The sequence below is a fragment of the Rattus norvegicus genome, chromosome 7 (genome assembly GCF_021556685.1).
Source record: "Rattus norvegicus strain SHRSP/BbbUtx chromosome 7, alternate assembly SHRSP_T2T, whole genome shotgun sequence".
Taxonomy (NCBI): Eukaryota; Metazoa; Chordata; class Mammalia; order Rodentia; family Muridae; genus Rattus; species Rattus norvegicus.
Window position 1 is genome coordinate 129,684,015 of NC_141540.1, and position 25,416 is coordinate 129,709,430.

The 25,416-nt window shown below is 46.7% G+C and overlaps 1 protein-coding gene and 1 long non-coding RNA gene across 6 annotated transcripts in view; one reads left to right on the forward strand and one right to left on the reverse strand.

Moving 5' to 3' along the window:
• Positions 1 to 23,559, forward strand: part of Mov10l1 (Mov10 like RNA helicase 1) — a 65,599-nt gene extending 42,040 nt beyond the window's left edge. Inside the window, 11 exon segments of one of the 4 annotated variants that reach the window (NM_001427488.1) lie at positions 1,778 to 1,956; positions 2,645 to 2,791; positions 3,447 to 3,568; positions 5,237 to 5,336; positions 6,265 to 6,429; positions 8,074 to 8,247; positions 14,069 to 14,218; positions 21,089 to 21,196; positions 21,953 to 22,090; positions 22,255 to 22,346; positions 22,553 to 23,559. In NM_001427488.1, coding sequence (NP_001414417.1) covers positions 1,778 to 1,956; positions 2,645 to 2,791; positions 3,447 to 3,568; positions 5,237 to 5,336; positions 6,265 to 6,429; positions 8,074 to 8,247; positions 14,069 to 14,218; positions 21,089 to 21,196; positions 21,953 to 22,090; positions 22,255 to 22,346; positions 22,553 to 22,556 — 1,379 coding nt within the window. In that variant the 3' untranslated portion in view covers positions 22,557 to 23,559. 4 annotated transcript variants of the gene reach the window in all.
• Positions 1 to 25,416, reverse strand: part of LOC120093824 (uncharacterized) — a 53,376-nt gene that overhangs the window by 10,435 nt on the left and 17,525 nt on the right. The gene's annotated exons all lie outside the window — the stretch shown is intronic.

The window sequence follows — 25,416 nt, forward strand, 5'->3', positions numbered from 1 at the left end:
TGAGACGCTCCCTGTATTGGAGACGCAGCCGTGGACAGCACATTGTCCACAGAGAAGGCTGAGAGGACCCATCTGCTTGGTCCCGAGGGATGTCTTGATAGTTTAGATTCAATACTTTAGAAAAAAAGATTGTGTATTATTCTTGTTATGTGTGCTCTTAAGTTCTATACTTTTTTTTTTTTTTTTTGGTTCTTTTTTTCGGAGCTGGGGACCGAACCCAGGGCCTTGCGCTTCCTAGGTAAGCGCTCTACCACTGAGCTAAATCCCCAGCCCCAAGTTCTATACTTTTAATATTTTAGTCAGAGTCTTGCAAAGACACCTAGGCTGGTGTCTTAAGTTTATGGACTCAAGTGGTGCCTCACATAGCCACAGGCAGAGGCCAGCACGCCTGTCCCGCATCAACACCTTTAACTGACAAACACAAATACCGAGTAAACATTTTAAAAGGTTTTCAATGTCCTTAGCCACCAGAGAAATACAAATGAAAGCTATTCAAAATTGTATCTTACCCCAGTCAGAGAGGCTAACATCAAGAAGGCAGACAAACAATGCTGATGAAGAGTCCATATTTGGTAGTAAATCTGTCCTGAAGTTTCAAAAATAAAAACTAAGAGTAGGGGCTGGGGAGATGGCTCAGTCATCCCGGAGACCCACGTTCCGTTCCTGGCACCCACATGGGAGCTCACAACCCTCTGTATATTACTTCCAGTGGATCTGACACCCTGTTCTGGCCTCTGTAGTCACCGGGCATGCATGCGGTATATAGACAGACATGCAGACACACACACATCAAATAGATCCTTTTCAAAAAACTAAGACTAGAAGAAATGCTATATTGTCCAGCTATACTATTGGATATATAACCAAAGAAGTCCACATCAGTGTACAAAAAATGCTTGCAGTTCATACTCATTGTTAAACTAATCATGGTTGCTAAGACATGGAGCCCACCCAGATGTCCTCCAGCAGATGAATAGATAAAGTGTAATACATATACACAGTGGAATTTTAATAAGACAAAAAATGAAATTGTGACCCTTTTCAGGAAAATTGTAGAAAGCAAATTATTAACAGTTTCCTAGGCTCGGAAAGACAAGTACCAAGTGATCTTCTCTCACATGCGAATCTTAAATATTAGACATGTATGTGTGTGGGGATATACGTCATAAAGATAGAAAGGGTGCTTACTGTGAGAACGAGCGAAGGGGTATTGGGGAGGGAAAGCCCGGGCACAGAAGCCAGTGACGTGAAAGCAGACGGCAGGTGAGGGGGTGGGGGGGACCAGCAGGAGTGCAGTGGTGGGGACTGGGCGGGGCAGTAACCAGGGCCAAGGGCATGCGAAGGCTCCACTGACACGCACAGCTTTTGTCCTGCATGGTGACTGGAGAGAGGGATCAGCGGTTAGAGCCCCGACTGCTCTTCCAGAGGTCCTGAGTTCAATTCCCAGCAACCACATGGTGGCTCACAAGCATGTGTAATGGAGTCTGATGCCCTCTCCTGGTGTGTCTGAGGACAGCTGCATGGACTCACATACATAAACAAACAACCCTGCATGTGATGTTTTAGGCGATGCTGGAGCTATGAGTGCCTTTTCCCCTATTAGAAAGCTAAGTTACTTTTCCTAACTTTGCCTCAAAAACCGCAGTCAGATGTTTCTGGAACATGATCTCTGTCACACTGAAGGCTGTTGGCATTGTCACGTTCTGGTTGACCTTCATGGCATCTGTCCTGCAAGCTCTGTGCCTCTGACTAGGCTGTCTTCCCACTTCAAATGCAGTGGATGAAATTCAGATCCCGAGAGCAAGAGATAAGGAGTTCTTCAACCCAGTGCTCAATGAAAACCAGAAGCTGGCAGTGAGGAGGATCCTGAGTGGCGACTGCAGGCCCCTCCCGTATATCCTTTTTGGACCTCCTGGAACTGGGAAGACTGTGACAATAATTGAGGCTGTTCTGCAGGTAAGGACAGTAGTGCTGTGCTGTGCTTAAGTGCTTGTGTCTGGAAAAGTATCAGTTTCTGCTTCAGAGACATGAGTAAAGCACGTGGGAAAGAGTTAACTTAAAACATTGTGTATTTATGTGCTAGGATTAAGTTTATAAGTGTAAGAAGAAACCTCGTTTCTAGAGTAGTAAACCTTTGGTTCCATTGTGAAGCTTTACTGATGAAGGTGCCTGGACAGCGACTGAAGCCACCACTCTGCAGCAGGTGTTGGCGTCTCCTTCTATAGGTACCAGTACATTAAATCTGTGATGGTACTGTGTATGTGGTACTACAGTGTCATTCTGGATTAGCAAGCACACCATGAGTGTTTTGTGCCATATTGCAAGCTGGGCTTGTGATATTGGTACAGCTTGGTGTTATCTATGGAGATGTCTGTGGAGGTGTCTGGAGGGTTATGGGTAGCAGAACTGAGTATACACACACAAGGCTTTGGATAGCCCTGCATTCTCTGCACATCTCCATCACTACATCTGTGGGTAGTGAGGCAGAGTGGTCACTTTGACGTTGTAGAGATGCTCAGGGATTAGCATCCAAACCTGCCCCTCCCCTCATTCCCAGTAAAGGAATCTATAAGTTAGACATAGACTCAGGTTTCCACTCTGTGGCAGTAATGGCTAAGACCCCCTCTCTGATTTCTTAATGAAGGTACACTATGCTTTGCCGGACAGTCGGATTTTGGTCTGCGCTCCCTCCAACAGTGCTGCTGACCTTGTGTGTTTGCGACTTCACGAGAGCAAGGTGCTAAAGCCAGCTGCCATGGTCCGGGTGAACGCCACCTGCAGATTTGAAGAGGTGAGCCCCAAGCATGGGGTGGGCACCTAGAATCCTCCCATGGAGAGTACAGAGTGTGCAGGTTTGAGCAGGAGGCAGTAGCTGGGTAGACAGCAAACCCTCATAAACGTCGTCTGGGAAGACTGCTTTGTCTTGTGGTACAGCTTGGCTACATGGTGGGCTCCTATTCTTGAATATTTTATTATGTTCTCACCCTGTCTCTGAATTAACAATACTTTTGTGGACATTCCCAGTCAGTTAAATTTTGATGCTATGCTTTCACTTAATTCTTCAACTGTATTCTAGTTCCTTTTCAGTTGTTTTATTGATTTGATTACAGCTATCCCTTTTGGAAAATTACAGGATTCCAGTTTGCTTTTGAATAAAATATTGCTCAAAAAAGAAGTTGTGACTAGAAAATATATATTAAGCGTACTCAATTGTATTCAGCCTATTACATATATTGTGCTTTTCTGGGCAGATGTGAAGGGATATGGTATGCTGTAGTGTGGACTATTCTTGCTCTCAGAGTCTGTAAACGTGGACCATTCTTATTGAAGGATTCATCATCACTGAGAAGCAGCAACCGAGCGACGTTACTTTGTGGAACTCCTCCCAGCCTTGCTGTTTTGTCCGCTTTAAGGAGATGCTTCTAACTCTGAGCTCTTTGCCCCAGACTATCATTGAAGCCATCAAACCATACTGCAGAGATGGTGAAGACATCTGGAGAGCCTCGCGCTTCAGGATCATCATCACCACGTGCAGCAGCGCAGGACTGTTTTACCAGATAGGAGTGAGGTGAGCACCAGGTGACCGTGTTGGTTAAGGATAGAGTCACCAGACAGTTTGCATCCTCACACACTGACATCAGAAGAGGTTGACTAGATGGGGACTGAGTGGTGGAGGGAGGTGTCAGCCGCTGTGTAAGAGTGACAAGGCAGTGGGAACATCTTTTCTGATGAGACCCAAGAGATTCAAAGGGCTCAGCAGTAGCATGGACAAGCAAGTGGGCTGGCAGCATGTAAAGATCCTGTGTAAGAGAGCCCTGAGGAGGGGCTGGGGATTTAGCTCAGTGGTAGAGCGCTTGCCTAAGAAGCGCAAGGCCCTGGGTTTGGTCCCCAGCTCCAAAAAAAAGAACCAAAAAAAAAAAAGAGAGAGAGAGAGAGAGAGAGAGCCCTGAGGAGCTCAGAGGAGACCTCAGGTTGGGGGCCTGGTAAGCAAGAGGAGACAGGTGCTATGAGAAGAGACCTACCTCCCAGGGTTAGAAGTTCACCGAACCAAGTGGCTTAAAGGATCAGTGGTGGGCAGGCCACTTAGGAAAGAGCTGAGTTCTGTGAGATTAGTCCTGGGTGGAGGGGTGGAGCAGCTCAGGTGCCCACAGGCGGTAGCTCCTCATGAAGATGGAGCATGATGGTGCTGGAGTTAAGGGGGCTGCGGGGGTCTAGGGACCAGAGAGAAGTTCCCAGGAACATGTCCCAGGAGCAAGCGTCATAGCAGTACCTAGAAGTGAATAAGGGAGGCTGCAAGAAGAGGGGGTAGGGCAGGGCAGGCTAAGAATGGAGGGGGAGCAAGGGTCCCTGAGGGTACACCCCAGCTTTCGAGATCCTGAGAGCAGACAGCTTTGCAGCTCGGAGCAGAGTCGCCCCATCTGCAAGGATGACAGCCACAGGTGCCTCATTTTCTGGCCTAAGCTCTAGGCCTCTGAGAGCTGAGAGAGCCAAGTGCAGATAGCCACATGCAGGTTGCAAATTATTTCATATTCTTTAGTTACCCATTTTATTTGTTTTTAAAGTAGGAATATAATAAAATATTTTTTTTTGGTTCTTTTTTTCGGAGCTGGGAACCGAACCCAGGGCCTTGTGCTTCCTAGGCAAGTGCTCTACCACTGAGCTAAATCCCCAACCCCAATAAAATATTTTTAACATTCTTATTTTATTTTGAATGTACATAAGTATAAATAAAGGTCAGAAGATACCTTGAGGGACTTTGTTTTCTCCTTCCACTGTGTATGGTCCCAGGGAGGGAATTTCAGTCAGGCCTGGTAGTGTGGCCTTCCACTCCGAGCTATCTTGAGGGCACCATACTGTCATTTTATTGTGTATGAAATCATTAATGAGACAGTTTACATTTTCTTATGCAGAGTAGAGCCACATGGGGCTGCTGGACTGGGAGGGCACAGGTCTAAGCAAGGGCGAGGGATGCCCTAAGCTACCAGGACGCTCTCAGGCTTTGTCCAGAGCACCCTCCCACCATCCCCTGCTCCCAGAACACCAGCCCTGGTAGGGATTCATGTGAATGCCTTAGCAGACCTACAGCTTCTGTGACCCAGTCATGGGGTACCTATACGCTGCCTTCCTTGGAGAGTTCCACTATGCTCTGAACACCCCAGAAGAGAGCGTTGCCCATACATTAGGAAGCAGTTGCTAAGCAGTGTGATGGAATCACCATGGACATTTCTGACTCTAGAGTTGGCTACTTCACACACGTGTTTGTGGACGAGGCCGGGCAGGCAAGTGAGCCAGAATGCCTTATCCCACTGGGACTGATTTCAGACATCAATGGCCAGGTAAGATCTGTCTTTCTCTCTCGCTGTTTTCTCTTGGTGACAGTCACAGCCTTCGAGGGGTCAAGCCTCAGGGGTAGGCCCCTGGGAATCTGGGAAGAGCCTTGCTTACTACTGTTGACTCGTGTGTGAACAGAAGCTAAGAGCCAGTGTAGTCACGGGGCAGGCAGGGGACACAATGCAGAGTCAACAGCTGAAGTGTCTAGTTTGGGTGTTCCCTCCATGGTAGAGAGGAGAGGACAGCCTCATGCCCTGCTAGGGTCTGACTGTCCTTCCGTTACACTTCTCAGAGCTTCTCCCTCAGACCCCTGGCCCCTCCAACATTGTGTGTTCCTCGAAGATCCCCATCTGAGCTGCTATGTGGTGCTTTGTTCAGTGGCAGGATTATTATCTTAGAGAGTTTCTCTCTGTACCCCAGCTGAGAGGTTACCTGGCGTCCCTCCCTTCAGTCACTAGACTCTATGAAACAAGTACCCTTTGAGGGACTAAGGATGGAAGAAGGATCGATCTAATTAGAATACTTAGTGGTCAGTATGTATGAAGCCTTCTGGGGAAAAAGCCAAGGGTAGTTTCTAAGGCCAGGTACAGCAGAAAATTCCAGCACACAGGCTGTATCCCTGAGGCTTTCACTCACTCCACTGACTGCTGTGTCAGGACTGATAACAGCTGGCAGTGACTGCTTCATGGAGGAGCCTGAGTCTCAAACCCATCCAGTCATCTCTCCCACTTCTCTCTGTCTAGGCCATAGCCAAGTCTAGCTGTGTCCACCGTGGTCTCGCAGCCTCCCAGCTCATTCCACATAACCAGAGTACACAGTCCCACCCCCAAACCTATTCAGAAACACCTCCTGTCCATTCCCAAAGCTATCCTACTTTTATGGGACCTGAGCCTGTCTGCTGCCCACTAACCAGCATCCTGGTATCTGCTACAGATCGTGCTTGCTGGAGACCCCATGCAACTTGGCCCAGTCATCAAGTCTAGGCTGGCCATGGCCTATGGGTTGAATGTGTCCATGTTGGAGAGGCTGATGTCCAGACCAGCGTACCTGAGAGATGAAAATGCCTTTGGTGCTTGTGGTGCATACAACCCACTGCTGGTGAGTTCCAAACTCTGCTTTGTCACACAAATAGAAAAAGAGCAGAAATTTACTGGAGCAGACAGTGCTGAGGCCAGGCCAGCAGGGCCTCTGCCACACTGCTCACCTACCTTCCCTTGCCCATGAGTCAAATATGTGAGCAGAGACCTCTGCACAGGAGAACTAGATGCATTCCAACCTACACACACACACACCTTGCTCCTAGCTCTCCTCACCTTAGGAAGCATGCTCAGCAGAGTGGTCCACAGATACCTGGGAGGGTGGCAAACAGGACTCACGGCCTGGATCAGAGGATGCCAAGCAGCTTTACCACAGATGCTGGGGAGATTGGGATTCAAGACAGTGAAAGAAGTTAAATCCACCTTATTTTATGAATGTAGGAAGGCAGGAAATGGCATGTAACTTGATGTAAAGGAAGAGAAGGCCTGGCCCTGCATCCTGTGGGGAATGTTCCCTGTATTCTGCTGCTTGTGCATTGAGCACAGTTTCTGGGCATAAGTAAGAGCTCAAGGAAACATCAGACTAGACCACTGCACGGGTGGAAAAGGAAAAGCTTATTCAAACTACAAAGGAGTCACATGGGTGCCCCAGGATGAGGCGCAGCATGGTGTCCGTTGGCTCAGAGAGGATGTCTGAGAAGCACAGCATAGGAGACAACATCCTCACCCATCGCCTGTGCACTCTGGGACATACAGTTTCTTTGTTGAAAAAGAAATGGCTTCCTCTTCCTTCCCTTGTTCTCTGTACTATTCTGAGCTGGTATGACTCTTCACAGGGGGTCACATTCTTCTTTTTGGAGTAAGATATAGTTAGTGCCCTAAGGCTAGTGGGCATTTTTCCAGGATATTTGCTATTATACTTCAGTTGCTTGAACAGAATTGCCTAGAGGACAACTGTCAGGTATTTTCACAGGGAAAGGCTTTGTTTGGGCTAACATTTGAGGAGATAATATGACATGGCAGAGAAGGCATGGTGGCATGAAGCATCTGTCCTAAGGAAGTAGAGAAAGGCATGAATACTGGTGCCCATCCGGCTTCCTCCATGTTCCTTTTCATTTAGTTCAGGACTTCCGCCATGAGTGTGCCATCCATATTCAAAGGTTGTTCTATCTTAACCTCTTTAGAAACCGTCAGCAGTCACCCAGAGCTGTTTCCTCAGTGATCCCGAGTCTTCTCAAGTTGACAGTGACATTTGACCGTCACAGCCAGGAACAAGTGCAGGGGCTTGTATTGCACCAACTCCCCAAGCAGTTGGAAGTGAAAACCATTTTCCTCATATTGGTGCTGTCCCCATAACCAAAGAGCAGGGACTATCACAACAGCTCTTACTGCCTCCAGCACTAAGTCAGAGCTGTACAGGGCTTCATTTAAAGGCATCCACTCAGAGACACTCGACAGTCAGGACTAAGATGACTCACAAAAGAGGCCTTTATCCCTCCTTGAGATTCAAAGTCATCTGAGAAACTTGGCTTGGCATCAGATTTCAAGTTAATAGTGAGAACCAGGCAGGAGCAGGAGGTTACCCCATGGAGTCAGCATTAAGCTGGTTAGTTTCAAATATGCTTTGCAGGGACAACAGGGGCACGAGGTGGATGGGAACTGGATGACTGACTCTGTGTAGCCTCTGCCTGCCTCTTCCCCACAGGTCACAAAGCTCGTGAAGAACTACAGGTCCCACTCGGCTCTGCTGGCACTGCCCTCGCGCCTGTTCTACCACAGGGAGCTTGAGGTCTGTGCAGATCCCAAAGTAGTGACTTCACTGCTGGGCTGGGAGAAGCTGCCCAGAAAAGGCTTCCCTCTCATCTTCCATGGAGTGAGGGTAAGTCTGCCGTGGCTGCTGAGTACTTCTTGCATGAGGTGAGGCAAGAAGGGAAGGGAAGAAGAGGCAGCTTGGCTCAAAGCATCTCATGTGATTCTCAAGGTCGTGTGTCCCAGTCTGCACTGTATTATTAGCCGAGCATTCCCTATGAGCCTGAGGTGGGGAAGACAGGTGTAAAGCATCAAGAAGGGGCTGCCGCTGAGCTCTCCTGTCAGAGATTGCATACAGAAAGGACTTAAGAGTGGTTGTTTTAGGCCAGTATCCTTTGATGCTTACATTAGACAAATACTGGGTTCTGAGAGGAGACACAGGCCAGTGTCCAATAGCTAAAACCGTGGATTAGAAGTCTGGAGGAATGGCTCAGTGGTTAGGGGTGTGTCTCCCTCTTGCAGACCCCTGTTAAATTCCCAACACTCCTACCAGGTGGCATACAACCAGCTTTAACTCCAGCTCTAGGTCTGATGGCTTTAGCCTCCATGAGCACTTGCATTACTATACAGATACAGAGACACATAATGAAAAATGAAGATAAGTCTTGTAGTAGAAAAAGAAAGACTGAGATGTAAGGCACCTTGCAAGGTTTAATGTCCCAACAGTACTGGCCCCACCATCAGGATCAGAGTCTGTTGAGAGCCCATGAGAACCAGCCAGCCAAGCACTGAACCCCCAGATCCAGAGGTCAGGGAATGAGAAGTCTCCTTCCTGCAGGATCTCACAGAATGGGGTGTAGATGCTCACCAGCTAAAGTAAATTGCACATATCACTAAAGCAGTTTGTATTACAAATTTAGTTATCAGAACCAGAAATCAGGTTTTATATTCATCCTCTCAAAAGGAGAGGACTTGTGTTATGTTCCAGAATGGTGTCACACCCAGACGGGAAGATGGGTGTCAAATCGCCCTTTTCTCCCACAGCCAGGTTTTCTGTACACATTCTCTGCCTCATTTTCTCTCTAAACCTTTAGAAAAGAGGTGTCTGAACCTGTTAGAAGTGTCTTTGAAGAAGTGTGTGCTGGTGTCTCTGGGGCACCCTCTCTAAGGCTGTTGGTCAGTACTTAACCAGCCCTGGTGAGCTCCTTCCCCAGGAGACCCTCCTCAGGGTCTGGGAACCCGGCCCATCCTCAGGAGCCTGTAGTGCATCAGGAAAGACAAACGGCAGTGTGAGAGGAAGGGAGATGCCAGTGTGCGCTAGCGTGGGGCACGGCCAGTGCTCCTGTGCAGCAAAGGCATAAAGCTTTGCTTGAGCACATGAAGGCGTGATCACAAATAGAAGTTCAAGGTCTTAGAGATGTCAGTTCTTCCCAAATTAACATATATATTTAATATAGTCTAATTAAAGAAAATCACCACAGGTGTGCCAGACGGTGCGCACACCTTCAAGTCCAGCACTCAGGAGGCAGAGGCACACAGATTTCTGAGTTCAAGACCAGCCTGATCTACAGAGTGAATTTCGGGGCTGACAGAGATACACAGAGAAGAAGAAACCTTGGCTTTAAAAACAAAAACAAAACAAAAATCAGCACAGGCTTTTATGACAACAGTTTTACTGACAGTTCAAAATGTTTTATTGAAGAAATGACTATAGCTCTAAATTCAATTTTTAATATTGTCAAAAACTAATCATTAGACTTGGTATGTTACAAAACATACTACAAAGTTAAAGTAAATTAAAGTTTCCAGTATGCATTTTATGTAAAATATGCAGCTTGTTAGGAGAAATCCTGCCTAGCATGTATAAGATCCTGGGATCAGTCTTCAATACCACAAAGACAAAGTGTGTGTGTGTGTGTGTGTGTGTGTGTGTGTGTGTGTGTGTGTGTGTGTGTGTAGTGTGTGTGTGTGTAGTGTGTGTGTAGTGTGTGTGTATGTGTAGCCAAAATTGACTTTGAATGTTGCATTCTCCTGCTCCACCTTCCAAATGTTTTGATTATAGACTTGAGCACCATATCTGACAAAAAAGTACTTTTCTTAAGGCCTAATTAACAGGTTAGGGGTTTTTTGTTTGGTTTTGCTTTCATTTTGCTTGGTTGGCTGGTTGGTTCGGTTGTTTGGTTCTTGTTGGTTGGTGGGTGGGTGGGTGGGCGGGCGGGCGGGCTGGCTGGCTGGTTGGTATCTCTTTGGATAGAGTATCCCTACGAGGCTCTCTGGCTGGCCTGGAAAGAACTGGCTTTGATCTCGCTGAGATATTCCTGGCTCCACCTCCTGGGTGCCATGACTAAAGTTGTACATCACTATGTCTGACCCTCATTTCTTTTTTTGTTAGGGCCTTTTGTTTGCTTTGGGTGTTTTGGGAAAGGGTCTTTGTAACCCATTGCAGAGGGTGGCTTTGAACTCCATTTTTATTCATTGTAGTTTGTGTTTTTGTTTGATTGGTTTGAGACAAGGGTCTCACCGTGGAAGTCTGTCTGTCTGGGCGTAACTCACTCTGTAGAGCAGACTGGCCTTAAGCTCACAGAGCTCCACCTGCTTCTGTCTCCCGAGTGCTGTGATTAAAGTGCTTTGTCTCCATGTCTGCCCGTTCATTGTATTTTATTTTGGGTTTTTCTTAAAAGCACCTGGATGTCATATTTAATCCAGTTTAGTCAAATCAGCTCTCTCTTTGTTGGGTTTTGTTTTTTCTTTACCTTTCTTTCTATTGTTTCCACATTTTCCTTATATTTGCTACTGATTTTTTTCTCATCAGCTTAAAAATTCTGAAGCCCAGTGTGGTGGTGCCACCTTCAATCTCAACACTCAGGAGGCAGAGGCAGGAAGATTTCTTACGAGTTCCAGGCCAGTCAGGACTACATAGTGAGATCTTGTCTTAAACAATAAAATAGAAATGGAGAGTTGGAAAGTTGGCTTGGTGGTTTTAGAATAGTTGTTCCTCGTGCAGGGGGTCTGAGTTTAATCCCAAACACCCACATGGCAGCTCACAATCATCTGTAACCAATTCCAAAACATCGGATGACTCTCTATGACCTCAGAGGGCACCAGGCACATGTATGGTGCACGTGTGTAAAATATCTTTTTAAGTTTTGCTGTAAGCTTTTTTTCTCATTAATATTTAAGATACTTATAAGGGTCATAGGTAACAAAAGGATGAATTATATATCTCTTAAAACACTATTCTGAAAAGTAATTATTGTAGCTTGGGCTGGAGAGGGTGGCTCAGCAGTTAAGAGCAGTCGCTGTTCTTCCAGAGGATCCTGGTTCAATTCCCAGTACCCACATGGTAGCTCACAACTCTCTGTTGTGAGTTCCAGAGTCTGACACCCTCACACCAATGCACATAAAATTAATAATTTTTCAAAACTTAGTATAGCTTTGGTATTTACTTTTTTGTTTTGTCGTGTTTTCTGAGACATATTCTCTCTCAGTAGTAGCCAGCTGACTTCACATGAGATCAAGTGAGGGGTTACAGGTGTGCATCACCGTGCCAGCTTTGCACACGTGTAAGATCCTGGTGAGGCACACATCACGGACTTCACTGTGCTAACCATTAAGTGTGAAGTTCAGTACCTTTGAGTGTATTTGTGTTTCTTAGCCAACAATCTCCAGAACCTTCCCATCCTTGCAAAATTAAAACTCTTACTTCCCCACTGGCCCTGCCTCTGGAAGCCCCTATGAATTTGACCACTCTGTAGACCTCGTTATAAGGGGATCATGCAGTCACATTCATCATCATAATGCCCTCAAGGCTTATCCATGTCATAGCATGTCAGAATTTACTTCCTTTGTTTTTTAAACATGTTTGTTTGTTTGTTTGTTTGTTTGTTTTGAAACAGTCTCACTATTTAGCTCTGGCTAGCCTGCAACTCAATGTGTCCACCGGCTGGCCTCAGTCATAGAGACTCATATTTTCTGCTACCCAAGTGCTGGGATTAAACACGTGTGGGATTAAAGATATATGCCACCACACCTGACTGAAACATGCTGGTTTGTCTATGCTGGTTGGCCTGTAAGCTCCCAGGAGCCTGCTGTCTCCGCCCCCAGTTCCGAGATTGCCAGCAGGACTGCTGTACAGTCAGCTTTTACTCCCAGGCTTCTTCAGAGACGCACTGCTTGGTCCTTACCTGTACTGACCGGTTTTACTGGGTATGTCCTTTCAGCACAGAAAGCATTAGTGTAGGACTGGAGTGATGCCCAGTGGTTAGGAGTACTTCCTGCCCTTGTGAAGGAGTGGAATGTGGTTCCCAGCATCTATATTAGGAATTTCATAGCCACCCGTCACACCAGTTCCAGGAGATCAACTCCCTCTTCTGGCCTCCATGGGCACCTACACATAATATACAGACAAGTAAAAATAAAAATAAATCTTTTTTTTTTTAAAGCTTTAATTTGAGGACTGGAGAGATGGTTTAGAGGTTTAAGAGCAGTGCTCTCTTCCAGAGGACCTGGGTTTGATTTCCAGCATCCACATAGCAGCTCACAACTGTCTGTAACCCCAGCCCTCTCTGTACTCTGAGGGCACCAGACACAGACATGGCACACACACACATGCAGGCAAAGCAAGGCCATGAAATAAAATAAAGACCTTTTTAACCATCATTTTACCATATATGAGGTCCATGTGTTCATGCCTCCCAAGTGCTGGGATTAAAGGAATGTGTCACTACTCCTGGCCTGGAAATGGTAGATTTGTGCAGTCAGTCCTTAATACTGGTATGGTGTATATATGCTTCTAGGGTAGGCATAGTGGCATAGGCCTTTAATCCTAACACTTAGGAGACAGAGACAATTGAATTTCTATTTGAGGCCAACCTGATCTACATAACAAATTTCAGGCCAGCTTTGGCTACATGGTGAAACCCTGCCCCAAAACATGTTTTGTTAGCCAGGTATGATGGCTCATGCCTTTAATCCCAGCACTCAGGCCAGGGGCATTCTGTTCTATGTAGTTAAGTCCCAGCCCAGCCAGGGCTGTGTACCAAGACCCTGTCTGAAGGAGAAAAAGCTTTATTTAAAAAGATGGTCCTAGCCCCAGTGTAGGGGAATGTCAGGCAGGGAGGTGGGAGAGAGTGGGAAAGGAGTGGTGGGTGGGTGGGGGAGCACCCTCATAGAAGCAGGGAAAGATAATAGCAGGTTTCTGGAGGGGAAACCAGGAAAGGGGGTAAATAAAATTTCTAATTAAAGAAAAAAAAAGATGGTCCTAATTTCCAAATTATTTAATAATTGTCCTGCTAGATTATATGTACTGTAAGGGAGTAGGGATGTTCCTTTCTGTAGTCATGTATTCATAGTTGAGGTGTGGCTGACCTCCCTGTGGCTGTGCTTGCACTTCTTGCTACCCACCCAAACGTTATGGATTCATGAATGAAAGACAACACACACACAGCCTTGTATTTAATGTGTCTTAAGCAACACAATGACTGACTACTTTGAAACCTCCCTGCTGTTAACACACTCTTTCTCCCTCCGGTATTCCTGAATATTACTTACTAAAACCTATTTTCCATCCTGGTCGCCACAAACCCAGGTCTGCAGCCCTCGTGGCCCCACCCCTGACTCTGCCATCTTGGCAATGTCTTTGTTTCTCTGTCCTACACTCCTCAAACCAGTACCTTTTCCTCCCCAGCAATGGCGATTCTCCTCTTCCCTAGAGTTCTTGCCTGTGAACCTCAAAGTCCTGCCTCTGTCTCTCTGCCCAGCCATTGGCCACCAGCAGCTTTATTACCAGTTAGAGCCGACTCTGGGCAGGGACTTTCAGTGTCTCACAGGTAGACATATGTACAATCCTCACGTAATGTGGGAACCTAGTTAACATAAGCTGTAAACCAAACCCATAGCCTACTTGATAAACATTACTGGGTAAGTGATACTGTATCCTCTCACTAACTCAGGGAAACGAGGCGCGTGAAGGGAGAAGCCCATCGTGGTTCAGCCCAGCTGAGGCTGTCCAGGTCATGCGCTACTGCTGCCTGTTGGCCCGGAATGTGTCCAGTCAAGTGTCTTCTAAGGACATAGGTGTCATCACACCCTATCGGAAGCAGGTAAGCCCACTAGGACTGTACCTTGTTAGACACAGCCACTGTGGCCTTGGTCCATAGTGTCTGAAGGGCAGAAACAAGCTCATTCTGAACAGCAGATTTTCAAAGAAGCAGGATCATGTGCAAGTGATGCTGGAGATAAGAAACTGGCAAACTGTACAGCTCAGGCCGGTGCTGACCAGCCACCTATCTTACTGTATGTAGCCAGGGCCGAGCATTATTTTTACATTTAGTTAATTACATCATAAGTATTTATAAGGATCTGTGGGATATCTTGGTATTTTGTCTCTTGGGAGGAGAAGCAGGAAAATCTCTGAGGACAAGGCCAGCCAGGGCTATATAGTAAGACCCTGTCTCAACAACAACAACGACAACAATAATAATAATGGAAAAGCTTTGTGGGTATAATAGTTCACATCTTTAGCAACAACATTTGGGACACTGAGCCAAGGAGGATTGCTGCTAGTTACAGAGTAGCCTGGGTTATTTGCTTTCTAGACCAGTCTGGGCTACCGAGTAAGACACTGTTTCAATAAATAAATAAATAAGTTAATTAATTAAAATGAATCTTGTCTACCCCAGCCCTCAACCAGTATCTCTCAAAAGTAGTGAATGCTGTTGGCATTTTCGAGTGTGACCCTTCTCCTTAGGATTGTAAGGCAGCATTGCTGCCCCTGTAAAGTTCTCTATAGATTGTGACAACTGGGAACTATCCTTGTTTATCTACCTGTTCTGAAGCTATGTTGTGAGTAGAGGTATTTTCCATACCAAAGACAAGTTTCAGCAGTTGAGTTTCTGCCCCCACAGTATACAAACCACCAAGTACAGGGAGGAGGAGCTGGAATGGAACGGTTACCTTGCACAGGTAATTGAGAACAAATGGTCTTTGTTGAAAGCGAGCTGATGAGTTAGAAGTCTTTTTTGTCTGAAGTGGAGCAAGAGGTGAGAATGGGTATTTCTGGTGGCACAGAGACAATAATATCTTGACTAAGAGCGCACAGCCAGTTGGTTCTGGGCTGCCCTTCCTCCTTGGTAAGCCTGGTGCCATTGCCACACCACTCTGGAAACCTAGCAACCTTCCATCTTGATTGCTCTAGTATAGCTAACAAGTCCGTGTGTTTTTTCTTTATTTATTCTTTCTTATATTACATCCTGACTGCAGTTTCCCCTCCCTCCTCTCCTTCCAGTCCCTCCCCTTACTTCCCCTTTGCCCTAGATCCATGCCTGTTTCCCTTCAAAAAGGGCAGACCTCCCAGGGATGCTAACCAAACATGGCATATCAAGTTGCAATAAGAGTAGGTACATCCCTCATATCAAGACTGGATAAGGGGCTGGAGAGATGGCTCAGCGGTTAAGAGCACTGACTGCTCTTCCAGAGGTCCTGAGTTCAAATCCCAGCAACCACATGGTGGCTCACAACCATCTGTAAAGACTGGATAAGGCAACCTAGTAAGAGGAAAAGGGTTCCAAAAGCAGGCAAAAGAGTCAGACACACCCCTGTCCCCACAAGAACACCAAGCTACACAACCATAACATTTACAGAGGACCTATGTCAGACCCATATGGGAAAACTCCAGCACAAAGATTAACTACACCTACGAAAACACAGGAAATAAATAATCTTACACCAGAAAAACCAAAAGAAGGGAAGAACAGACAGACACACACACACACACACACACACACTAACAGCAACAACAAAGTAACAGGAATTAACAGTCATTGATCATTAATATCTCTCAACATTAATGGACTTAATTCCCAGTAGAAAAACAGGCCTACAGAATGGATGCAAAACCCCATCCTTCTGCTACATAACAGAAACACACCTCAACATCAAAGATAGACATTACGTCAGAGTAAAAGGTTGGAAAAAGTTTTTCCAAGCAAATGGGCCCAAGAAGCAAGTGAGTGTAGCTATTCTCATATCTCACAAAATAGACTTCCAACCAAAATTAATCAAAAGAGATGGGGAAGGACACTTCATACTCATCAAAGGAAAAATTTCACCAAGATGATGTCTCAATTCTGAACATCTATGCCCCAAACTCAAGCGTACCCACATTTGGAAAAGAAACATTACTAAAGCTTAAATAATTCCTTGAACCGCACATATTAGTAATGGGAGACCTGAGTACCTGACCCTCACCAGTGGACAGGTCATCAAGACAGAAACTGAAGAGACCAATAAGTGAGCCAACATCCGTGAGGACACAGATGACCTGACAGACATCTAACGAGCACAGAGGAATACCTCTTCCTCTCAGCATCTCACGGAACCATCTCCAAAATTGGCCACATATTCAGTCACAAAGCAAGTCTCAACTGATACAAGAAAATTTAAATAACCCCTAGCATCCTACCAGACCCCATGAATTAAAGCTGGATTTCAGCAACAGAAATAACAGCCTACAGACTCATGAAAACGGAACAACTCTCTACTGAGTGACTGACTGGGTCAAGGCAAAAATAAAGATTTCCTCGAATTCAGTGAAAATGAATACACAACAACATACCCAAACTTATGAGACGCAGTGAGAGCTGTGCTAAGAGGAAAGTCCATTATAGTAAGTACCAACATGGGAAAAGATGCAGCGGTCTCTACGAGCAGTTCAGCAGCACAAGACGCAAACACACTCAAGTGGAGTAGACAGTGGAAATAATCACACTGAGGGCTGAAATCAATAAAACAGAAACAAAGAGAACAATTCAAAGGAAATTAAAGCAAAAAATTAGTTCTTTGAGAGTATCAACAAGGTAGACAAACCCTTAAGCAAACTAAAAGTTGGAGAAAGACTAACCACATTAACAAAATCAAAAACAAATCGGGAATATAACAGTAGACACTGAGGCAATCCTAAGAATTATTAGGTCATACTTCAAAAACCTATGCTCCACAAAAACAGAAAATCTAAAAGAAATGGACAATTTTCTTGATAGATAACACTTATCAAAGTTAAGAGCAAACGAACAATTCAAATAGACTTATAACCCCTAAGGAAATAGAAGTAGTCATTAAAAGTCTCTCAACCAAACAAGCCCAGGGCCAGATGGTTTTAGCACAGAATTCTACCAGACTTAAAGAAGAGCTACAACCAGTACTTCTCAAATTATTCCATAAAAATAGGAACAGAAGGAACATTGCCAAATTCATTTTATGAGATCACAGTTACCCTGATACTCAAACCACACAAAATTCAACAAAGAGAATTGCAGACCAATTTTTCTCATGAACAATTCATGCAAAAATATTTAAAAACCAAAACACATCAGTAAGATGACCCACATGATCAAGTGGGCTCACTCCAGAGATTCAAGGATGTTTCAACATACAAGACTCTGTCAGTGTAATCTGCCCTACAAACAAACTGAAAAACGGGGGAAAACAGAAAAAAACAAAAAACCCAAAACAACAACAAAAGTGATCATCTCAAGAGATGCTGGAATAAAAGCAGTGAGTCTTCCTAAGCTGCTGCTTCCGTCCAGGCTTTTTTGTGTCTCCTCAGTCATGAACACAGCCTTAGCCAGTAGTGTGTTCATTCCCACCTCCAGGAGTGGAAGGGCTTTTTGTCATTGTTGGACAGAGGGACCCAGCTGTGGGTACTGGGAACAACTCTTTATTTTCTGTTTCTTTTTTTTTTTTAAGATTTATTTATTATATATAAGTACACTTTAGCTGTCTTCAGACACACCAGAAGAGGGCATCAGATCTCATTACAGATGATTGTGAGCCACCATGTGGTTGCTGGGATTTGAACTCAGCACCTCTGGAAGAGCAGTCAGTGCTCTTAACCACTGAGCCATCTCTCCAGCCCAACCCCTTATTTTTCTTGTTTTTGTTTTGTTGGTTGGTTTGGGTTTGGTTATGAGCCTAGCTTTTAAGAACTGAACCATCCTTCCAGCCTGAGGGTATCTCTTGGTTCTCCATGGCTGCTTGCCCCTGAGGTTATAGTGACCGCCAGGAGGAAGAGCCCCCCAGACCACAGTACAATTCCCATTGTTCTTACTCAAGTTGAGTAACTTTAACACTTAGACTGTGGTCTATCCAGAGCACTGAGTGGGCAACTGTAAGGTTGCTTTGTGGGGATAGACTTGTCTGTCTGTCACCATCTTGCCTAGATCTTGTTTGGACCTAAAGCCCTTCACAGATACTAGTAGACATTCAGGGGGAAACAGCTCATGTGACATCAGGCTGACACAGTGCCACATGCCATCAGTCTATCCTTGAGGCTCACTTCAGTCCTTGAGACTGCACTGATGTAGGCTGAACAGAACTTTCCAGGCCTTCCACACTGATGTGGTCACTGCACAGCTGTTTAGCAGGTTAGTTAGGAGTCTCTCTGACTAATTTCCATGGGACTGACGAGCAGACAGAGACTCCTGTTGTTAGTGTTTGGGTTCTTTTGTTTGTGTATGTTAAAGGTTGGTTTTTATTTTATGTGTATGGGTGTGTTGCCTGCCTGCGTGTCTGTGAGCACTAGAAGAGCCCCTCAGGTGCCCTGAAATTAGTCCTGAGCCACTTGTCGGTCCAGGGAGTCAGTTCTGGGTCCTGTGGAAGAGCAGCGTGCTCATACTTGCTGAGCCCTCTCTCTGCTTCTGGGTTTTTAAAGATGGGGTTTCTCCATGGCTCTCATTTTGCAGCACAGGTCAGCCTCAGGCTCAAGATCATCCTGCCTCAATCTGTCACACGCTACTTTACCAAGCTTAAATGCTACAAGGTTTGTGTTGTGTGCGGGGGATCAAACAGGATCTTGTGCAGGGCAGACAAAGGCAGAGCCACTGAACTACATCCGTAGCCCTTCATGCTACCTTTTAAAGAATGCCCTCGGTAGTTTTCATCTCATTATTTTATGTTTTTTTTATGTATACAAGTATTTTGCCTACACATAAGTCTTTGTACCATATGATTATTTGGTGTTCAAGGAGCCCAGAATAGGGTGCCAGATGCCCTGGGGCTGGAGTTACACATGGTTCTGAGCTGGGGATTGAACCAGGGTCACCTGGAAGAATAGCCAGTGCTTTTAACCACTGAGCTGTCTTTCCATTCCTCTATCCTATGTATTATCCCCATATTCAGATCAAAATGTAGCACATACAGGCACACATAACTCCTTCTATAAATGTCACTTGTTTGGCAAGGAAAGCAAGTGATGTCCACATTGATGGTCAGATCTTTTGAAACCAGGTTGGCTGAGACCCACCAAGGATATCTTCTCTAGTCCCCAGTATTCCCATCCAGTGCAGCTCCCTTCCTACACTGCCTTCCACAGCCCTGTTCCCATGTCTCACCCTCTGTGGGGGACAACTGGCTAGGCCCTTGGAGCCTGGCGAGGTGCTGTGTTCGGTTACTTTTCTTTTGACAAAGCCAAGGCAGTTTACAAAAGAAAGTGTGTGATTGGGCTTGTGGTTGGAGAGCACAGCAACGGAGCCAAAGCCAAGTGGCAGGAAAACCAAGGGCTCACATCCTGATTCCAAAGTAGAAGGCAGAGAGAGCACACTGAATTACATGAGGTGTTTTAGAAGAACAAACACTTGCTGAACTGAGATGGATAAGACATATTGATAGATGTTACCAAAGAAGAAAATACATAGGGAAATAGTTGGCATTGAGAGCTCACAACTAAGAATTACCCAGACAGGTTTGAAAATCATTACTCAAATAGTCAACTTGTCACAAAGCTGGAGCAGCTGCTTCTGTACAGCCCAGTTGAAGGAGCCAGAAAGGCTGACTGACTCCTCCAGCACCCCCTCATGACTCCTCCAGCACCCCCTCATGACTCCTCCAGCACCCCCTCATGACTCCTCCAGCACCCCCTCATGACTCCTCCAGCATCCCCTCATGACTCCTCCAGCACCCCCTCATGACTCCTCCAGCATCCCCTCATGACTCCTCCAGCACCCCCTCATGACTCCTCCAGCACCCCCTCATGACTCCTCCAGCATGGCTGCAGAGGCACAGTCTGAGAGTGGTGTATATCACTGTGATCAAATCACTGTGATCAAGCAGCCGTAACTCAGGACACTGCCCCTCAAAGCCCTGCATGTCCCCATATCTGAAGGTAAACAGGTCAGAACAAAGCTGCTGAAGACGGAGACGCTTGACTGAGTTTGAGCCGCAGCAGAGCTTCCCTAACTTTAGGCTACTGTGGCAAAACCAGTGTGACAGCAGACAGTGGATGATGGACTAGTGGTGTCCCAGGCTCTGCATCCTAGGTCCCTGTGTGTCTTTCTAAGCACCACATGCCAGAGAGCTTTAGGGACTACGGTGGTTTGAATGAGAATGCCCCTAGGCTCATATTTTTGTCCCTAGTTGACGGAACTGTTCACATTGCGGCATTCTGTTCTTCCAGACTCCAGCAGTCATCCACTAAGCTTACAGCCTTCTAGCACTTCTGCACCTACAACTCCAGAATAATTCTGTTCCTGTGTAAACCAGCTGCAAAGGCCACACTTCTCCCACACAGACTTTCTGTTATATCCCCATGTCACCTTGAGAACACTTGATAAAACAACTCAGGCTGGGAGGAGAGGATTCGTGTTGGCCCATGATTTCAGAGGACTTCATTCATCACAGAGGGGGAGACATGGTGGGGTAGCATAGTCCATAACAGCAGAGCATGTGGCAGAGAATGCTCACATCCCAGAGGACTAGGACACAGGGCTAGAAAGGCCCTTGAGAAGCCTCCATGACCTACCTCTCCTGGCTGAGCCCACTCTAAAAGTTACACAGCCTCCCAAAATAGTGCTGTCAGCTGTGGACCAAGTACTCAGAATATGCGTGGGAAAGAGAGACCGTAATAGTATTTGGTTTAACTATAATAATAAATATCTTGATTTTTTAATGTTATTTTAATCTTTTAACCTTTTTTAAAGGTGGAGAAAATAAAAATCCTTCTGCGAAACGTGGACTTGACTGACATAAAGGTTGGCTCGGTGGAGGAGTTCCAGGGGCAAGAGTACTTGGTCATCGTCATCTCCACTGTAAGCACTCTATGGCCAGCCGCATGCACATGCCCTTGGAATTGCTGGCTATTTAGTGAGAGAGAGATTGAGATGAGTGAAAGAACCTGACCACAGTGTAAGACTGCACTACAGGCTAGAGGGGCTCCTAGACGCAGGTGTTTCCAAAAGTGCTGATGATCAAGCGTTGTTTAACAAGACCCAAGGATCCGGGGGGAGCGCCAGTACAAAGGGTCTGACCAGAAAGAGCCAGTCATGGAGGAATAAGAAAGGCAGGCGCGAGGGGTGGAAGCAGAGGTGGGGGGGTCTCTTTGAGTTTGAAGCCAGCCTGGTCTACATAGTGAGTTCCAGGGCAACCATGGCTACATAGTGAGACCCTGCCTAAGCAGGCAGGCAGGCAGGCAGGCAAAGACGGCTAGGGAGCAGAGTGGAGCGGGTGTCAGAAGACCCTAGTTCAGCGGCCTTCACAGCACCACAAGAGGACAGCTGCACTCGCACACCACTGCCTATTTATCTTTAAAACATCTCCATTGCTAAGACACGCTAACTGCAGATAGAAAACTCAGGTGCAAGAGAGAAAATTAACACCATCTAAAACTACTACCTGACATAACCTGTTCACCTCTGGGGGTCTCCCTATCTCTAGACTGAATAGTGCTGATATTAGCCCTGTCTCATTTAAAAATAAATAAGGTCATGTAGCTCCTTAACCTTTCTGTTTTCAAGTATCAAGAAAAATCCTTAAAATACCATTTTTCTTCCTCTTTGTGTCCCTAGGTGCGGTCAAATGAAGACAGATTTGAAGATGACCGTTATTTTTTGGGTTTCTTGTCCAATTCAAAAAGATTTAATGTTGCAATCACAAGACCCAAAGCTCTGCTGATCGTTCTGGGAAACCCTCATGTGCTTGTCAGGGTGAGCCTGCGGGACACTGGGCTGCTGTTGTCTTGATGAGCGAAGGGAAGGGAAAGGGAAGGGGAAGGACACACAGGTCTCAGGAAATGACTTCTTAACTCCAGCGTGCACCTGGCACCAGGAGCCTCTGGGCCTCTCTCACGTGTGTCTCTGGTTTTCCTCAGGATCCCTGTTTTGGAGCGCTGCTAGAGTACAGTGTCACCAATGGTGTCTACACAGGGTGTGATCTACCTCCTGAGCTCCAGGCTCTCCAAAAGTGAGCACTCCTACTACCTCCTAAAGGTGGGCTCTTTAGGACTCCCCAGCCCTCCCGCCCACACTGGTTCTCCCCCTGCACCCAAACCCACTGAAGCGTCAGGACCAGCCTGGATGCTTTCTCGACTCTTCCTGACCCCTGAGCTTCAGCAGCCACTGTCCTGGACTGTAGTGGCCAATGCCACCCTACCTTGTGTACCTCGACAGGTAAACAAAGCACCCATGTTAAAGCGCCATGGAGGAAAGAGTGTGGCTCCACGGGTTCACCTCAGGCAAGCTGTGGCTAGATGGCTGCCCCAGGATCTGTGGACACAGTACAGTCTGGCCAGTTGGAGACACAGCAGCCACAACAGGGAGACATGAGCCTCACGTATGGACCATTAGGTCCAGCCATGCTTCTGTCTTCTGTGACTCTTGTGGCCTCTGGTCTAAGACTGAATGCTGGTGTAGGTGGGACCGCTGAGTCGTCAGCTGAGCTGCTCCTGCTTCCTTGTACTGACCTTGGTTCATAAGAGTTTGTTTCTGCCAGTGGGCAGTCACTGCCACTACCCTCCCCCAAATAAACACTCCGGTAACTGCAGACCCCTTCCTGCCTCAGAGGGCACCTGTGTCTGTGGTAAAGGTGTCTTTCCTTTGCGCACTACGAGCCACAGTCTTTGGAGTTGGTTCCACCATCATCTGCTCTGTCCTGATCCAGATGTGTGCGACACAGCAGCAAAGTCCACCAGCCCCTCTCACCTGAGAACAGCCCGTGCTGGCTGTGTTGTAGTGCCTCGGACTGAGGAGGTCTTGAGGAACTAGGCCCACCTAGAACACAGTATTTCTAGAAGGGGCAGTCACTCAGTCGGCCTGTACTGGAGCCCTGCCTATCTTCCTGGGCTGTCCCTGAATTCAAGTAAATGCCAGCACAACCTTCCTAAGTTGTGTGAGATGGGCTCCTTGATGGACCAAACTGGACTTGCAGGTCTGTGCTCAGAGGCACTAAGCAAAGAACTAAAATTTCACCAAGCTCCCTCCCCAGCTTGGGGGGCAAGGCTAGCACAGGTGCTGTGTCTCAGCCATGCTCTACCGTAGGCCCTGCTGCCTACAGCACTACACTTAGGGGCTGGGCCTTTCAGAACCCAGGATGAGCAATGTGGTGAAGACTGTGTCCCTGAGGAGGGCCTTCCCACTCTGCAGACCTGCAGCACCTCTACTCTATAGGGTGGGACCCTTCCACAGGACTGACGGGGCTCATGCTGAGGTCCTGGGTGCATGGAGAGATCCCCTATGACATCATAGGACCTCCTGCTCAAAAACATGTACCAGTTCTATTATGGTGTTCTCTCTCCACACCCAGGGACTGGACCTAGCTAGATGGAGCCCAGAGATGAGGGGGATGGAAGGATCATCCCCTGAAGGAAATTTCAAGGGCCTTGGGAACCACAGAGGGCAAGGCACTTTCCTTAGGGCAGGGGATGGCGTGTCTAGGGTGGGCGGAGGACTTTGGATGGAATTGAGCAGCTTACTTGCTATCCGGCCTCTGGTGGCTGGTTCACCTGTGTCGTCCTTTGCCCCAGTCAAAATTCAGTTGCAGTGTGGCCACTCGGAGGGGCCTTAACTTTGGCTGTGTGAGCTAGTGAGAGCAGGAGCAAGGACGGCTACACAGGTAACTAGCAGGTCCCAGGAAGGCATCGGCGACAGGAGCTAACCTACCAAGTACCCAGCTAAGCTTAGTCATGAACCCATGGGCTTCAGCACCCTTCTGCCCAGAAACATCCGTCTATCAGGGCTAACCATACCTGCTCCAGCTTGAGCTAGAGGTGAGACCGGCCTAGGGCACACACATACCTCGGAATCTGTAGAATGGGAGTGGTGGGATCAGAGGCAGAGGCAAGATGGGCTAGGAGAAGCAGCATCCCAGTCAGGAACAAAGGCATAGAAGGCCCTGCTCTAGGGATGACAGTGCTGTCCAGACCGATGTGACCACCTGCAAAACAAGGGCCAGCGGTCCCTGGAGCCAGGTAGGCAGAGACCCTAGAAATGAAAAAAGTGTGTCTCCTTGCTTATTTTTAAGTTGCCTACATTTTTTTGAGATTTTATTCATATCTGTTGGGGTGTTTTGTGTACAGTGTCAGCAGACAGCAGAAGGTGTGGTATAGGGTCCTCTGAGTTACAGCTGATCATTAGCTGGTTCCTGTGGAAGAGCATCCAGTGTTCCTAACTACAGAGCTCTCTCTCCAGCCAGCCCCACTTTCTCACTTTTTAAAAATAACTTATTTCATGTGCATTAGCATTTTGCCTGAATGTATGACTCTGGAAGGGTGTGTCAGACCACCTGAACTGGAGTTACATTTTTGAACTGCCATGAGGGTACTGGGAATTAAACCTGGGTCCTCTGGAAGAGCAGCTGGTACAGGGACCGATCAGTGAGCCATCTCTCCAGCCCTGTGTACAATGTCATCCCAAGCATATTGTAAATGTTGCCATTCTAAAGCAAAGCAGAGCAGCGTGTGTCATGAGAGGAAAATGCACTAAAACTTACACCAACACTGTCCTCTAAAAAGGGCATCCTCCCAAACTAGGAATGGTGCCTTTTGTCTCTTGAACCTGTATTTTACTCTCCATGGATGGAACCCCAGTGTAAAAGATTATGCTTATAGGCCAGTATGAAAGAAAATGTGGATTTTCTTTACTTTTTTTGGAAAATATTTTATGTTCTATACCCAAAATGGAATTTCACATTCATCACCCATGGCCCCAGAAGACATGTAAGTGAGCTCTTGCCAAGGAAGCCCAAGCAGATGCTTGATGCAGAAGCTTTAGGCTGCTGTTGACACTCCTGACCCTCCCAGGCACCTGGCCTCAGGCTGAAGTGGCTGATTGTAATGGACGGCAGTTCATTAGTGGGAGTCATGGGATGGGAACAGAGCCACTGCTCTTGGCCGGTTGTGGGTCTCAGTAAGTCAACCCTACCACAAACAGAAGGCTCACGGATAAAGGTATAAAGATCAGTTCCTTACTCCCGTTAATACTGTGTTCATCTAGCAAAATAATAGTCATGAGTCCTCCCACAGAGCATGTGACCCATC